The sequence below is a fragment of the Daphnia pulicaria genome, chromosome 10, assembly GCF_021234035.1.
Source record: "Daphnia pulicaria isolate SC F1-1A chromosome 10, SC_F0-13Bv2, whole genome shotgun sequence".
Classification (NCBI taxonomy): Eukaryota; Metazoa; Arthropoda; class Branchiopoda; order Diplostraca; family Daphniidae; genus Daphnia; species Daphnia pulicaria.
In genome coordinates this window covers 4,139,050-4,154,243 of record NC_060922.1, presented here as the reverse complement: position 1 = coordinate 4,154,243, position 15,194 = coordinate 4,139,050, and the positions used below count along the sequence as shown (strand labels likewise).

Below are 15,194 nucleotides of genomic sequence, written 5' to 3'. Positions count from 1 at the left end.
CCTAATTTTAATTGTATTGGCATTGCCAACTGAGGCGACGAAATATTTTTGTTTTTCGAAATTGCATCGATAAAACTTCCTTTCTGTCATTTGAAACAAAAAGCGGCAAGTAAGCTTCGTGAAGCCGGTCTAGTTCTCACAATACGAAAAAGCGCCCTCTCTATTGGGGGAAGCAAGACACGTCACATCGACTGTTTTACAAAGTGCTTCTGCTTTTCCGGTAATTGTTTCGTTCGTAGTCGAAAGCCGAATTAATTCACCTCACATTTTCTCGTCAACATGAACACCTCTGGTATAACTGCGTTTTATAGGTTTTTTTGTACATTTATTAAAGGTTATTAATCTTTTTATAGCGTCCAATTCCAATAAATTTCAAGATGAACCTCAAACTCCTGACGTCACTGACGGTATGGGAGAATTCCCGATGTCTCAATCGTTCATGAATTTATCACTGGAAGAACAAGAAATTAAAAAAGAAGAATGGAGAAAAGAGCTGGCTGAGGTACATAATATTTATTGGGTCTCGATGAACTGTCAAAGTCATGATCAATTGCTGCAGGTGGAATATGAAATTCAAACAATGCGCCAAGTCCTAACTTCAAAACTAAGGAAATCTTCAGAACTTAAACGTAAACTTGGTATCACAGCCTGGGGTGAATTTTCAAATGACATTTCACAGGGTTTGAGAAATGTCAAGGAGACTTCCACGTAAGTACTACTGCATTACGCAAAGGTTACAGTTTCATTTCCTTAATCATTGTTAACTGTTGGTTCTCGTCTACATGTTTTGTGGAACTACAAACTATCTTTTTGGGTTTATTCTTACTTTTGATTGTAGAGCAACAGCTTAAAGTTAAACATTAGCATCTTAGTACAAAAATAGCAGAAAATAATTATATGTTAATTTCAGTTGGCCTGTCCATAATTTGAATTGTATTGACAACCAATAACGATTATTCATATGTATAATTTAACCATTCAGCTGTTGCTCAAATTTAGCTTTTATTTTCATACTTGGTTTTTTTCAATCCTTAGCACCACTGTAGTTTTGACTGCTTGATTTTGTGTTTGTCAGCTTCCAAACGATTGAGGAAAAGGTGGAGGAAGTATCCAAGGCGATTTCTAGCGCTCCCCTGTAAGTATGCTGCTTTTTTTGTTTGTAGGTCTTGCATTTTCACTCGAAAATGAACCCAAGTAGAAATTTTTTGAGTTGGAAGAAAATTCCATACCGAGAACCCAACAGCTGGGCTCGATACGGTACCATAGTTATGTGTGTGTGTAGGCAGAGCAGACCACAAGGAAGGCGGGTATTGGATATGAAAAGAGACAGAGCGTGAGTGGTTGCGCGAGCGGTGCGGTAAAATAGCCTTGCGCGTGCCCATCGATCGGCGTCGTCGCTGGGCGTCTTTTCATCGGAATCCATTTGTAAAAAAAAGAAAAGTCAGAAAACGGGAAGGAGCAAAAAGGAGCTCGTCTCCCTGCCATTGCTGCCAGAGTTTGCCTCTCTCTCTCCGTGTCGAAGTGTCGCTGGTTTCAAGTCGCTCATCCGACTTGAATTAGTAGGAGAGGAAAAAAAAACCAAAATTGATAGGACTTCCATTCCGACCCTTTTTATCCGCATACATATCTTATCAAGTGTCATCGAATTATTTGTTACTTTTTGTATTGATCGTAATCATGGACGCCGCTCGTGAAATGTAAGTTGACGCTAGTGTTCTAGGTCTTTTTCAACGGCCCCGCTATTTCTTTTCGTTCGAGTAGTATTTTGAGGTAAAACGATTAGAGTAGAAGTTGCTAGTTTTCTCATTCTTGCTGTTGGTGCATAATTGGATTGAGCAGCGCTTATTATTTGGAAGGGAATATTACTCGCTTGGCGCAAGTCTTAATTTTTTGTGTGGAAGAGGTTGTGGGTTTCTTTTGGCAGTTGCTGTCGACACTGGGGTAAACGGGGTAAAGCGAAATGGGTTGCCATCTATTCCCGCAGCACGTTTAGCAGGAAATCGCACAAAAATCAGTTGTTTCCAACAAAGACTTATCTCAAAAGAAAAACGTCTAAGTCTAGCTGGACCATTTTCGGGACCCCCCTCCATTCTTTGATATCCACTGTATGAAAGGCTTATAGGGGTAAAGGGCAATCTGGGCACAAGAGAGAAGGGAAAGAGTGGGAGGCGGAAGAAGGGGGTGGGGATTTTGTACTCTTCCGCCTCCACCTCCCACCGCCCTTTCCTTTCTATATGCTCCTGGAGCTGTAAAGCTCATCGTTCGCACATCCCCCGCCACCCTCTCCCACTTCCTCCCCCCTTGAAAAATATCGACTCGACGTGCTTGACTATTCGTATTGATTTCCGTCTGTCCGTCCTTGCGAACCCCCTACCGCCTTTCCCCGCGCTATCTGCGCCCGTTCACTCTCGTTCAGAAAGAAACGTTGATACAGTTTCCCACCTCCCTTGATCTCCCTCTCATATTCTCTCTCTCGCTCTGCCCTTTCACCACATTTTCTCCCTTAGTTTTTGCCCCCCCCCCCCCCCCAGATCTTGATGCAGGCATATTGACCCAGGCAGAAGGAAAAGAAAAAATAATAAAAATGGCTGCACATTTATTAACTCATATCTATTTTTTTATTTTTTTTTGTATTTCCTCCTTGTTCTTCTTATTGTGGTTGTTGTTCCTGTTGTCTCATATATGCGAGTTCTACTCTTCTTCTTTTTTATTTTTTGGTCCTCTTCTCTCTGTGTGGGGCTCATATACCGGACTGATTGCGATCGATGCGCTCGACTGAGTCCAGCGTCAGAGTCTTGCTTGGGGTTTTCTGCTTGCCTGCACAAAAGACGGGCGATGAAAGTCCCCTAGGATGATCCATTATTGTCAATTTTGTCGTGGCCTTTTATGTCACATTTTCGAATTTTTGTGGAGCGATAAAACAATTCCGTTTACTTTTTCCCGATATTTTCTTTTAGGTACCAGAAAACGGAGACTGCGCTGAAGACGACAGCTGAGAAGACGACGACTTTCCTCGGCGGAATCACTGGAGGATTGTCCGCTAAGATCGGAGCCGTTAAAAATTCGGACACTTTCCGCTCCATGGAGGAAAGAGTCGGCTCAGTCTACACTAACGTCAAGGTATAAACAACATTTGATTTATTGGCTTCCATAACGGCCCAACTCATTTCATTTTATTTTGCAGTCGAAGGTGGTGACGTCTCGTTCAAGTTCATCTCACGAATTGGACGAGGCTCTCAAGGAAGCCGAGGCTCAGCGAGAAGCCGCCAACTCGGGCGGTCTGACCGTCACTGGCTCGTCGTCGACTGCTACTCCGACCACTACACCGACCCAACTGGAGAAACCAGTGGCCTAGAAACTCAACAAACAATTTCACAAATGGGGAAAAATATGTACCTCGGCGAGAGTCTTGTTACACACTCTTTTCATTAAGGAGGAAAAAACATCTAAAAACAAAACAAAAAATTATCAAACTCCCGTTGAAGTCCTTATCGTTATCCATTTATAATTTTTTTCTCTTTTTTCTAATTTTTTTCGCGTGCGTTTTTTTCGAGGAAAAAGGAGCTAATTATTCTTCATAATTTATCCGCAGTCGTTGGGATAAACTTTAGGGGGGATGTAATGAGACAGTTCTATTTGTACACCAAATTGCATAACTGAAACCAATTGAAGCAACTGCCAACTTAATCAATATGGAAAAAGTTTGAGGAAGCTTACACAAACAAAAAAAAAACAGCAAAAACGAAAAAACGAAAGTAATAAAAGATAGTAAAACACGCTAAAGTGGCGATCGTGGTTTTAGGGATATCCAGGTTTGTTCTTTCCCTTGATTTCGTCTCGATTTTTTTAACCGAGTGTGTTATATAAAAACTATAGTGTTCAATCCTATTTCTCTGTTACCTCTCTCACACACTCAACTGGTTCGACCACTTAACTAGACAGCAGCAGAACTGCTGTGATGTGAACTTGTGAGAGGGGAGAAACTGTGATGGCCGAACACGACTTTGTTGACTTGCACTCGTTTCCTTTTTTTTTTTTCCTTTCTACCCCCCGACCCACTTCCTCTCTCTCTCTTTAAAATCACTCTATACACACACACACACATGTTTAATCACGCAACCACCCGCCATCTTTTCCTTTTTGCCTCCCCTGACGAATCCCATCGATGGCACTAAAAAAAAAACCTTTTTCCCTCGATTCTTTTTATGTTTTCCATTTGTTTTCCGTGTTGGATTCGTTTCGTTAGTCTTCGCAGAAAACAAGGGGAAAACATTTCTTCATTAAATGAAATGGGACTCTTGTATCCGTCTCACAAAAAAAGAAAAATCCCATCCCCAAATGGTTGAATCTATTTAAAAAGAATTTTGTTTTTCTTTTTTGCTTTCCAATTTTTTTTTCTTTTATGGTTATTCTATTTTTTGCTTTGGGGAGCGTGGGATTTCTAAAAAATTTCATCAGATCTAATAAGTGTGTTTCTCCATCGTTTCGTTATGTCATTCTCTCTGTCGGCCGGTTTATCTATTCGATCTTTATCTTCCTTAACTACAAAAAAACAAAACAAAAATAAAATCTGCTCGTTTTTCTCTCACTGGAAATACAACGTTTAGCTTAATGAATTCCCCGAATTCTCAATGTCGTATCTTCTCGAATCGGAAACGTTTTAATTTTGAATCTCAATGCTGTCGTCACCGTGGAAAAATCCTTTTTCTCTCGTCATCCATCGATCTACCAACGTCGATGGCTGTCGAGAGGTATATATAGAGTCTGTTGGACGGTGGATGGTTTATTCTCGAGTCTTTCAGCGATCTATCGACAAGTGTATAGACAAGCACGTCAAAGGAAAGCCATCCAACTGAAGAAGAAGAGCACGCAATCTCACGACCAATGACGGACGTAGTGGATCTCATCGATATTTTGGTGTAAGTTCTTTCTTTTTTCTTTTCTAGCCCTTTTGAAATCCGAATCTCTTTTGTGTGCTCCTGTGTCTATTATTTTCAGTCAAAGCCGATCGATATTTTTCGTACACTTTGAACCTTGTTCCATTATTCTGCTAGTTTTTTATGTGTATGTGTGAATCGGCACATTTCATGAAACAAGAAGGATCGTTATTCAAAACTTAGTTTCGGTTGTAAAAGTTATTGATTTGATGTATAAGTAGTTCTCGAAAGCGGTTCGTTATCATGGCTGCCGTCCGGAAAACGTTTTTTGTATCTTTTCCTTCCTAGAAATTGCCAGTAAACAAATTTTTCTTTTTATTTGATTTTTTTACAAAATTCGTTTCAGTCGAAACAAACGTCGACGTAGCGTCGATGTTGCACTTTTCCTTTGTTTCACTCTCCTGGCGGCCGCCGCGATCGAACCGCCTCTTACCGCAGAAGAGAAGTAAGTTACTTAATAATAGAATAACGAAGTTTACCCTCATTTCATGTTTTTCCTCACATGTGCCATTTATTTTGGATATATTTTTAAGAACAAATCAACAAGAAAGAGAAAGATCATTCGCCACCGACGTTCACAGCCCATCACCTCCAGCCGGTTCGGTTATAGAAAAAGCTAAAGATTCCGGAGCAGATTTATTGCATCGAGTTGAAAGAGCTCTTAAGGAAACGGCGGAAACCCTCAAGGCCAGCATGAGTGATAACCTACCTTTCGATCCTTCAGACATCCGTCAAGAACGAGCCCAAGATGAGACGGCCGGAAGAGTCAAGCGAGCCATTGGCGCGGATGAAAACTTGGACGTGGAACAAAAACCCGAGTCTTTGCTGCACCGAGCCAAGGATTGGATTTCTGGCACAACTCACGAAGGCGCAGAGAAATTAGGACACGCTAAAGATTCCACAGTCGATGCCGCCCAACGGGCCAAAGATGCCACGATGGATGCAGCCCAGCGCGCCAAAGACGCCACGGTCGACACTGCTCATCAGGCCCAAGATACTGCATCCCGTGGGGCCCAACGGGTCAAAGAAGGATTCCAAGATGCTGGTAGCCGAGCAAGTGATACCGTTGGATCGGCGTACGATCGAGCCAAGAATTTAGTCTCTCAAAACACCGATGAGGCTCAACAACAAGCCCAGCAAGCTAAAGAGAGAGCCGAAGAAGCTGCCCGTCAAGGTAAAGAAGAAGGTGGATCTTTTTTCAAACGGGCCAAGGAATGGATAGCTGGCACTACGCACGAAGGCGAGGAGAAATTGGAACAGGCTAAAGAAGAACCATCAGACTTATTTCCAACAAGGAAAAGATGCCACGATGGATGCAGCTCAGCGCGCTAAAGATGCCACGATGGACACAGCCCACCAGGCTCAAGGTGCTGCATCTCGAGCAGCCAGACAAGTCGAAGAAGGTTTCGAAGATGCTGGAACTCGAGCCGGTGAAAATATCGGATCGGCCTATGATCGGGCAAAGAACTTGGTCACTCAGACCGGCGATCAGGCGGAAGAACAAGCCCGACAGGCAAAAGCGCAGGCTGAAGAAGCTGCTAATCAAGGGAAAGAACACGCCGGATCCATTTTGCAACGGGCAAAAGAGTGGGTGTCGGGAACGGGCCATCAAGCTCAAGAGACGGCCCAACAAGCTAAAGATTCTGCCTCTGAAGGAGCCCAACAGACTAGAGAAGGAACCGAAGATGCCGCTAGACGAGCTCAGCAAGAATCCGAATCGTTGATTGAGAAAGCCAAGGATTGGATATCCGGAACTGGTGAACATGTTAAAGGCAAAGCCAAACAAGCTGGGGATTCCATTAGCGATACGGCCCATCAAGCGAAAGATTCCGCTTCCGGGGCTGCCCATCAGTTGAAAGAAGGAGCTGAAAATGTTGGCGAAAGAGGAAACGAGGAAGCTGGATCGTTGTTCCATCGGGCCAAAGAATGGATTTCTGGAGCAGGTGATCAGGCCAAAGAAAGTGCCCATCAAGCAGGTGATCAAGCCTCCCAATCGGCCCAGCAAGCCAAAGACGCTGCTTCGCGAGCAGGTAGCCAAGTGAAAGAAGGAGCCCGGGATGCTGGAAATCAAGGCAAAGAGAAAGCCGAAACTGTTTTCGAACAAGTGAAAGACTGGGTTACGGGAACTGGCAGCGAAGCGATGGATAAAGCCCAGCAATCTGGTGAAATGGCCAAGGAAAGAGCTCGTAATCTGAAAGAAGGAACTAAAGATGCTGGAAACCGAGGTGTAGACGAAGCTGGAAATCTGCTGGAGCGAGCCAAGGATTGGGTGGCCGGAACTGGCGAACAAGCTAAAGAGAAAGCCCAGCAAGCTGGCGGATCAATCAGCGACAAAGCCCATCAGGTGAAGGAAGGAACCCAAGATACTGCGCACCAGGGCAAAGAACATGCCGAGTCGCTGTTGCATCGCGCTAAAGAATGGATCACCGGAACTGGCGAACAGGCTAAAGAAACAGCCCAGCAGGCCGGCGATACTGTTGCAGACTCGACCCGAAGAGCCCGGGATACCGCTGCTGATACTGCTCATCAAGCGAAAGACAAAATCTCTGGCGCTGCGGAACAAGGTAAAGAGAAGGCTGGATCGGTTTACGAGCAAGCTAAAGACTGGGTGGCGGGCACACGGGACTCGGCAGAAGAAACGGCCCAGCAGGCCAGAGACAAAGCGTCTGAAGCTGCTGAACAAGGTAAAGAAAAGGCTGGATCGGTGTTTGAGAAAGCCAAGGACTGGGTTACTGGCACACGGGACTCAGCAGAGGAAACGGCCCAACAGGTTAAAGACAAAGCATCAGGATTGTACGATCAGGCTGGACAGACTATCAAAGACAAGACGGGCCAAGTTCGTGACGACTCACGCGAATCAATGGAACAGGCGAAAGATTCGGCTCCCGGAGTTGGTCACAAAATCGAACATGCCATTCATGGATTGATGGAAAAACTGCATCTCGAACCACATCATCACGATCAACCATCTGTGGTGGTACATTATTTTTCTTATAATTTATCAAATTGTATCTTATATTATGTTTAATATTAGGTCAACGAGCCCAGACAGGAGAGAGCCGGATCCCTTCTTCCGGGTGCAGATGCTTCGTAAGTCCTTGAGTGCGTCTGGGCCACGAATTAATATTAATCCAACTTTTGTTTCTGTTTTGTCTCACTTTGGCAGAATGGAGCAAGAACTTGGATCGAGTCAATCAATTGAGGATGCCAAGTCTAGTGCTGAGAGACCTTCTACCTTTGCCAAGTTGAAGAAGCACGTCACTGGGCTCTTCAGCTCAAATGTAAAATAGTTTTTCATTTTAGCGTTTTGGTGTTACTTTATTGACATCTTATTTGATACAGGAGGAGTTTGAGCCGAATGAAGATGCTTTGTCAGACACCACACTGTTGGAGGATCGAGTGGCCATATAAGATGTCAAAGATTTCATCATCGATTATTATTAATTAAGAAAGAAAACAATTTTGATTTCCTCTAGTTTATAGTTCATATTTTTAAACGAGTCATTGTGTTAACAAGGAAAATGTGTGTAATACACGAACTTGAAAAGATACGCGTATTTTTTGAAACTTTGAAGTAATTTTAAGTTGATGTTTTCAGAACGACCGCTAGATGGCCTGAGTGCTCCATTCTGGTGAATTCTTATCCACCGGAAATTCGGAGGAAGGGTAAGAAAAGGACAAAGCTTTCTCAACCCTCTTACATGGTGGCCATTATACCCTTGAAAGCCGTCTGACCTCGACGCAACGCACGAAGTCACGTAATGGAATTCGAAAACTTAATTCGATCAAACTTTATGGCAACTGAATTACTCGATTTACTTTTCCTCTTATGATGATCATATTTCTCTCAATTATCTGTTGGAAAGATTATCTGCAATTCTGCATCAACTTATTTGAAAACTGATTTCTTCAACACGTGGTCCACTTCTTTACCCTTTCGTAAGTATCTCTTCTTCCTACATGTGAAGTAATCTGTGTGATTACTAAATCTTATCGCTCTATTTGTGTAAACTCGTGAATCATTCGTAATCATTTCCTGGGAAATTTTGAAATCTTTCGTACAGCTAGTTCGACACACAAACTGAAACGTTTTGGCATCGTTATCCGATTTGGCGTAAGCAAGGCGGCCATTACTTTGTTTGATTTTCGTGTTTCATTGCAGATTTTACATTTGATTGCTTTCAAGTATTAACTAGTTTGAATGTTAAAAATTGAGATTCGTTGAGGCTGTTGACCTTCAACAAACGAAAAAACAAGAAGGTCGTGCGAGGTCATTGCCATTTTTCTTTTGTTAAATTGGTAGCTGCATTTAAAGTCAAGTGGGAGTCAAAATTTTCATCTTTTCAAAATTCCTGAAATATATATGTAGAGACCACAGACTCCCTTGAGATTCCCAGCGGCTTTTATACCGGCCTGAAAATCTCGCCGTCTTTTGTTTTCCCCCCATTTCTTTGTGTGCAGGCCAAAACAAAATGGAGTCGTCTCGTTTTCCCCAACAGTTTGAAAATCCCTTGTCTAAATTGTTTGTTTCAATTGGTCGATCAAGGTTGATTGGCTAAATGAGGAAGGGAAGCTGCGCAGTCGAAAAGGTAGAGACGCCATTAAAGGTGTAGGGATGAGAAGAGATTTTAACCTCGTTCGACCTCGAAACAGTCCCCCCACCACCAGCGGCGTTATAGGGATGGGAGGCTGCTCGGAAAGAAGGTGTGGAAATGCAGCTCCCATAAAGTGGCTCGTCTCGGCACTCGTCAAGTCAATTCAATTCTTGCATTCGAACTGTCAATTGTGAGCTCATGTCTCCTGTTTTTAGTAAACATTGCTTGTTCTTTCAGTATCATCCACTTGGTGCAGTCGACTCAAAACTCGGTCGGATTTCGTCGATGAGTGGGGATCGTTAGTCGCGTTGAAATTCCTTATGTTCGTGACTAGATCTGACACTCGTCCACGACGTCAACCAACAATCTACCTATGTGAGTTTCTCTTGTTACAGGTTGTATTTTTATTTTTGCTTTTTTCTTTGGTGGTCTAGCTGTATGAGGTTTATAAGTTCATAAAGCTAGATCAGCAAGGCAACAAGTGGAATTGTTTTCGACGTTTAAAATGTACTACTATTGTGACTCTACCTCTCCAGTGTAGAGTAACGGGACCTAGGAACTACCGCTTGTGGTTGATTGAATTGTCGATTTTTCCGAATCGATTCAATTGTCTTATTTCTATCACAGTCGTAGTTACTAGATAACGATACTCGTTCGTCTCGTAAACGTGCATGTTTGTGTTTGTGTGTACACAGCCCCCCAGTGCTGAGTCTAGTGGATGATGTGCTAGACATTTTAGCTTGAATTCTTGGTTGCATAGCACCACGGGATTCAGCCGCTGGTGTGTCGTGGTTTTGAAATTTTATTTTTTAATTGCATGTACAATTTGTTTAGTCGAGCCAAGCATCAGGGGGGAACTTTACTCAGTTTGATTCATATTATGTGCAAATCACTGGGTACGTTCGCCCTTGGTGAATGAATCTTAAACTTCTATTTTGAACTGTGGCATTTGAAAACTGTTCCAGATGTCGCTCATCTCAGGATTTCATCCGTCGAGGGTGGTTTGACCTTATTTCATTTTTTCGGTATTCAAAACTTTCTTTTGTGACCTCCCCTCGAATCCCGTTAGCTGCCGTTGACCTGGAATGGGGTCGGACACGTGTGGCACATTGGACCAATCCTGTGCGAGCTCTCATAGTCGGGTGAGCTCGTGAACTTGTTCCGGCCGTTTTACCCTCTTGTGACCTCTTTTGCCGAAGGGGGTGGCTCCGATCTGTTGGGGTCTTTGGTGGATTTGAAAAAGTTCATTCGGTGGGTTGCTGTCGACGGAGCAACATCTCTTCAAAGTTATCTTGTTTAGTTTCTAGTTGAGCATGCGTCAGTCGGCGAGTTCGGTTTTAGTTGTATTTTAAATTTAGTCGGTATGACTAGAACCCACACTCGTCCGGTTGCTGTATTCTATTTCATCGAGTAGGTCTCTTGTATTGTGGTGATCATTATGTTGTGCATTCTCCGAGTACTTGGTATTTATCGGTGAATTCGACCGTGGTTTTGTTTCTTTTTCTAACATCACCGGGTAGAATTCATCCAGAACTATCAAGTCATACATCTACTGTAAGTTCAAATGTTTATGTTGGTTATTATATTGTGGAACGAAGAATAAACTGTTTTTAGTAATTATTTGGCTTTTCTTGTTTTTATTGGTTGGTTCGTTTTATTGGCATTCGTATTTAATTATGTTTTACAATTAAGCAAAAAGTTTTTCAGAGCGTACGTACGATTTTGAATTGACTAAACATTTGTCATGGTAAATAAGGACGTTCTATATTAACATTTTATCATGAAATTGTATATTGAATTCGCTACACTTTTAATATCACCCATTTACAAGATTTTAGCTTTAAGTAACAAAATAACCTCATAGCATTCATTTATGTTCCAGAGTACTTCTGACGAAGTAGGTGAAATTGGGTCAGCATTCGTATCGATGGTCAACAGAGTCAACTTCACAAGTATCACCTATTTTGAACAAAATATGTTGTCATTCATGAGCAGTGTTAGTTCTACTAAGAGTCTTCATATTACCAAATAGCTGCTTCACTTCTTCAACTGAGACACTAAGAGGTGGTCATGGAAATGTCTGATCATACTGTATAGTATCAATCAGAAAGCCAGATGGTTCATTTGACAGACTTTTTATTATTAGCTTTGCATACCTTGATATAAATGAATTGTTTAAAATTTTCAAATGGATCAAGTACTAGCATTTACTTTTCTCTCTCCACAGCTAATATGGCAATAATAGATACACAGTCCCAGATTCCATCGAACTTGCCACAAATTTCTGGATCCAAGGCAAATAAATCACAGTGATAGATTTTAAGGTGTCCATCATCACTCTAGGAAGAACACAATTTTTAAAAATGTGAGTTTTGTGACAGTTAAATAAAGGATAGTTAGTCACTTACAGCATAGAATGGAAGTCCTCCTTCATTTCCCTTAAGTGTAGTACCTTGTGTACCTTGCTCTTTGAAAATTTCAAAAATGGGTTTCTCTACCCCATCTAATCCAACAACTTCATGTCCTTGGTCATAAATCCTATTTTAGAAACATAATGTCAGTATTAACTAGGCAAAACTAGTTTAACAAATCTGAATTTTGATTACCATCTTAAATCTTGTGTTTTCCCACATAGAGGGACGAATATGCGCAACTTTCCTTCTTTGATTTTAAAAGCTTGATCAAAATAACTCAAGGAACTCATTAACTTCGGATTGGTGCCAAGGTGCGTCATCGGCTTGCCACCTCTTCGACCAATATTAATTGACGTCTCAGATAGAAAAGCAGACGATACAATCACGTTATCAATGCTTGTCAATCGGCATTACTCGGTAGTTTAAAGAACTGTCACGAACGCAGTGTAGGAGGTAGGAGAATGGAGGTGGATATTATTATTTTACACTTTTATTTTTTATCACCATTTGGATATTGGTTAAATTTTTGTTTACAAAACTTTAGCTTTAAGTAACAAAATAATCTCATAGCACTCATCTACGTTCCAGCGTATTTTTGCCGAAATAGGTGAAGTAGGGTCAGCATTCGTATTTACGGTCAAAAGCGTTTCAATCTCGCAAGTATCACCTAAGTAGAACGAAGAATATTGTCAGTACATGAGCAGTGCTAGTTATACAAGAAGACTTCAGATTACCAAATAGATGCTTCACTTCTTCAACTGGGACACTAAGAGGAGGTCCTGGATATTGTGACTGATCATACTGCATAGTATCAATCAGATAGCCAAATGTTTCATTTAGCAGACTTTTCATCAGCTTTGCATACCTAGATAGAAAGATTTGTTAAAATATTTATAATGGATTAAGCACTAGCATTTACTTTTCTCTCTCCACAGCTAATATGGCAACAAGAGATCCACGGTCCCAGATTCCATCAAACTTGCCACAAATTTCTGGATTCAAGGCAAATAAATCACAGTTGTAGATTTTAAGACGCCCATCATCACTCTAAGAAGAACAGAATTTTGAATAGGTAAGTAAAGGAGGACAGTTAGTCACTTACAACATAGAATGGAAATCCTCCTTCATTTCCCTTAGTGTAGGTTAGGCCTTGCTCTTTGAAAAATTCCAAGATTGGTTTCTCTACCCCATCTAATCCAACAACTTCATGTCCTTGGTCATAAAGCCTAATTTAGAAAGATACTGTCATTATAAACTAGGCAAAATTAGTTTAACAAATCTGAATATTGATTACCATCTTAAATCTTGTGTTTTCCCACACAGAGGGACGAATATGCGTAACTTACCTTCTTTGATTTTACAAACTTGATCAAAAAAACTCATGAGAAACTTATTAACATCAGCTTTGTGCCAAGGTACATCTTCGGCTTGCCACCTCTTTGACCAATATTCAACACGTTCTTCCATCTTGAAATTTGATTGCAAATTGACGTCTCAGAAACTCAACAGATCAGATACAGTACAATCTGTATCTAATCTTTAATAGGAGCAGACGACGATAGAAAAGCAGATGACAAAATCACTTTGTCAATGGTTGTCGCTTGCCACTTGTCATTACGTATGAAATGGAGAGAAACACTGAAAGAAACATCATCTTTAGTTGGTTCGTGAATTATTTTAACCAAGAGTGATTCCAATTATATATTTCATTATGTTATTTAAGATAAATATAGGTTTTGGTATTTGTAAACGTTAAATGTGTAGGCCTATGTGTTGAATCTGCCATAACCGCTAAGAATTCAGATGCTACTCAGCCTTGGGTTTAAGCAAAAATATATTTTCGTAGCATTGATCAATGTTCCCGTGGAATTTGATCGGGATGAGTGAAGTTGGATCATCCTTTGTGCTGACATTCAACAGTGTTTCAACTTCAGAAATGTCACCTAAATTAAACATTATTTTGATTTATCGATTATAGCTATGCTAATGTTCAACAATTTTTGAATACCAAATAGACGTTTCATTTCTTCAACTGGCACACTGAGAGGAGGCCCTGGGTATTGTGACTGTTCATATTGTATGGTATGAATCAGATAGCCAAAATTTTCATTAAGCACACTTTTCAGCAGCTTTGCATACCTTGAGTTGAAGGGGAGAAAAATTTTGCTTTAAAACTACAATGAATTGGAAAACTTACATCATTATTTTTTACTTGTCTCTATCTTCAGCCAATAGAGCAACTAGAGACCCACGGTCCCATATTCCATCAAACTTGCCACACATTTCTGGATTCAAGGCAAATAAATCACAGTAATAGATTTTAAGGCGCCCGTCATCATTCTAGGAAGAACAAAATAAGTACGACAATTTAATCAAGTTAAATAAGTAACTTACAACATAGTACGGGAGTCCTCCTTCATCACCCTTAGTGTAGGTTACACCTTGCTCTTTGAAAAATTCCAAGATTGGTTTTTCTACTCCATCTACTCCAACAACTTCATGTCCTAGGTCATAAAGCCTAATTTAAAAACAAATGTATAAGTAAAATGCATAATCAGATGTTAACTCGATAAAATTAATTTGACTAATTCAAATTTTGATTTACCATCTTAAATCCTGTGTTTTTCCGCACAGAGGGACGAATATGCGTAACTTCCCTTCTTTATTTTTACAAACATGATCAAAATAGGTTTTTAGAAACTCATTAACTTCGGTTTTGTGCCAAGGTGCGTCTTCGGCTTGCCACCTTTTCGACCAATATTCGACACGTTCTTCCATCTCGAAAATTTGCTTGTGAATGCCGAACAAGCGCTGTGTCTCAGCGTGAATTCGGGTAGAATAGAGGAGTTCCGTCGCTTACGGGCGAAGTACCCAAAAACTCAGAAAGGTTCCGTTTTGGGGGATGAGAGAAGCCTGGAGGTATGGGGAGTAAATTTGGTGCTAGACTGAAAAAACCTCTTTTCTATTCTTTCTACCATGTTACAGTACAATTATTATGGAGGTGGACATCATAGCTCACGTTATTTAAAGTCAATGTTCGCATTGCTATTGCGTCCCATAGTTTGAGGCGCAATAGGTGTAACCGTGATATTATGCCTCCATATTTACCGTTATTTAGCAGAAATGGAAATAAAAGAAGGAAAAATTATTTTTATCTCTTTGTTCGAAAATTCTTTATAAAGAAGCATTTGACTTACCCTTTGTGATAGAAATATTTTTAGTATGAACGGACTTTGGAAGTGGCGCCA

General features: G+C 41.0%; 5 protein-coding genes and 1 long non-coding RNA gene across 12 annotated transcripts; 4 read left to right on the top strand and 2 right to left on the bottom strand.

Annotated features, from left to right (window-relative positions):
* The first annotated feature begins 98 nt into the window (after positions 1 to 98).
* LOC124314474 (tumor protein D54-like) lies at positions 99 to 4,616 on the top strand. 2 transcript variants are annotated; one of them, XM_046779685.1, is made up of 6 exons: positions 111 to 292; positions 354 to 502; positions 560 to 708; positions 1,076 to 1,135; positions 2,958 to 3,120; positions 3,185 to 4,616. In XM_046779685.1, exons 1-6 carry the CDS (start codon positions 280 to 282, stop codon positions 3,353 to 3,355), a joined length of 705 nt encoding a protein of 234 aa, XP_046635641.1. In that variant the 5' UTR covers positions 111 to 279; the 3' UTR covers positions 3,356 to 4,616. The 2 variants fall into 2 exon arrangements, with proteins under 2 accessions (XP_046635643.1, XP_046635641.1); XM_046779687.1 differs by lacking the exon at positions 1,076 to 1,135 and having other exon boundaries at positions 99 to 292.
* A 155-nt stretch (positions 4,617 to 4,771) lies between these two features.
* On the top strand, positions 4,772 to 6,269 carry LOC124314466 (late embryogenesis abundant protein At3g53040-like). 2 transcript variants are annotated; one of them, XM_046779677.1, is made up of 3 exons: positions 4,772 to 4,919; positions 5,284 to 5,382; positions 5,471 to 6,269. In XM_046779677.1, the coding sequence occupies exons 1-3, from the start codon at positions 4,885 to 4,887 to the stop codon at positions 6,267 to 6,269; spliced, it is 933 nt and encodes a 310-aa protein (XP_046635633.1). In that variant the 5' UTR covers positions 4,772 to 4,884. The 2 variants fall into 2 exon arrangements, with proteins under 2 accessions (XP_046635633.1, XP_046635634.1); XM_046779678.1 differs by lacking the exon at positions 5,284 to 5,382.
* Positions 6,247 to 8,488, top strand: LOC124314430 (late embryogenesis abundant protein At3g53040-like). 2 transcript variants are annotated; one of them, XM_046779614.1, is made up of 4 exons: positions 6,247 to 7,911; positions 7,972 to 8,027; positions 8,104 to 8,218; positions 8,280 to 8,488. In XM_046779614.1, exons 1-4 carry the CDS (start codon positions 6,247 to 6,249, stop codon positions 8,346 to 8,348), a joined length of 1,905 nt encoding a protein of 634 aa, XP_046635570.1. In that variant the 3' UTR covers positions 8,349 to 8,488. The 2 variants fall into 2 exon arrangements, with proteins under 2 accessions (XP_046635570.1, XP_046635569.1); XM_046779613.1 differs by having other exon boundaries at positions 6,247 to 7,914.
* Positions 8,489 to 11,293: 2,805 nt separating this feature from the next.
* On the bottom strand, positions 11,294 to 12,457 carry LOC124314483 (probable thiopurine S-methyltransferase). The gene is made up of 5 exons (XM_046779701.1): positions 12,139 to 12,457; positions 11,941 to 12,070; positions 11,744 to 11,871; positions 11,558 to 11,688; positions 11,294 to 11,491 (listed from the first exon to the last, which is right to left on the bottom strand). The coding sequence occupies exons 1-4, from the start codon at positions 12,264 to 12,266 to the stop codon at positions 11,601 to 11,603; spliced, it is 474 nt and encodes a 157-aa protein (XP_046635657.1). The 5' UTR covers positions 12,267 to 12,457; the 3' UTR covers positions 11,294 to 11,491; positions 11,558 to 11,600.
* Positions 12,458 to 12,460: 3 nt separating this feature from the next.
* Positions 12,461 to 14,724, bottom strand: LOC124314475 (probable thiopurine S-methyltransferase). Of its 3 annotated transcripts, XM_046779688.1 has the most exons (9): positions 14,552 to 14,697; positions 14,341 to 14,464; positions 14,159 to 14,286; positions 13,955 to 14,085; positions 13,241 to 13,889; positions 13,049 to 13,172; positions 12,866 to 12,993; positions 12,681 to 12,811; positions 12,461 to 12,613 (listed from the first exon to the last, which is right to left on the bottom strand). In XM_046779688.1, exons 5-9 carry the CDS (start codon positions 13,411 to 13,413, stop codon positions 12,477 to 12,479), a joined length of 693 nt encoding a protein of 230 aa, XP_046635644.1. In that variant the 5' UTR covers positions 13,414 to 13,889; positions 13,955 to 14,085; positions 14,159 to 14,286; positions 14,341 to 14,464; positions 14,552 to 14,697; the 3' UTR covers positions 12,461 to 12,476. The 3 variants fall into 3 exon arrangements, with proteins under 3 accessions (XP_046635644.1, XP_046635645.1, XP_046635646.1); XM_046779689.1 differs by lacking the exons at positions 12,461 to 12,613; positions 12,681 to 12,811; positions 12,866 to 12,993; positions 13,049 to 13,172 and having other exon boundaries at positions 13,409 to 13,602; positions 13,746 to 13,889; positions 14,552 to 14,724; XM_046779690.1 differs by lacking the exons at positions 12,461 to 12,613; positions 12,681 to 12,811; positions 12,866 to 12,993; positions 13,049 to 13,172 and having other exon boundaries at positions 13,635 to 13,761; positions 14,552 to 14,724.
* Positions 13,521 to 15,094, top strand: LOC124314500. Of its 2 annotated transcripts, none has more exons than XR_006911255.1 (4): positions 13,521 to 13,609; positions 13,962 to 14,304; positions 14,381 to 14,481; positions 14,636 to 15,094. It is a non-coding gene; the product is annotated as an uncharacterized LOC124314500 (long non-coding RNA). The 2 variants fall into 2 exon arrangements; XR_006911254.1 differs by having other exon boundaries at positions 14,376 to 14,481.
* The last annotated feature ends 100 nt before the right edge of the window (positions 15,095 to 15,194 follow it).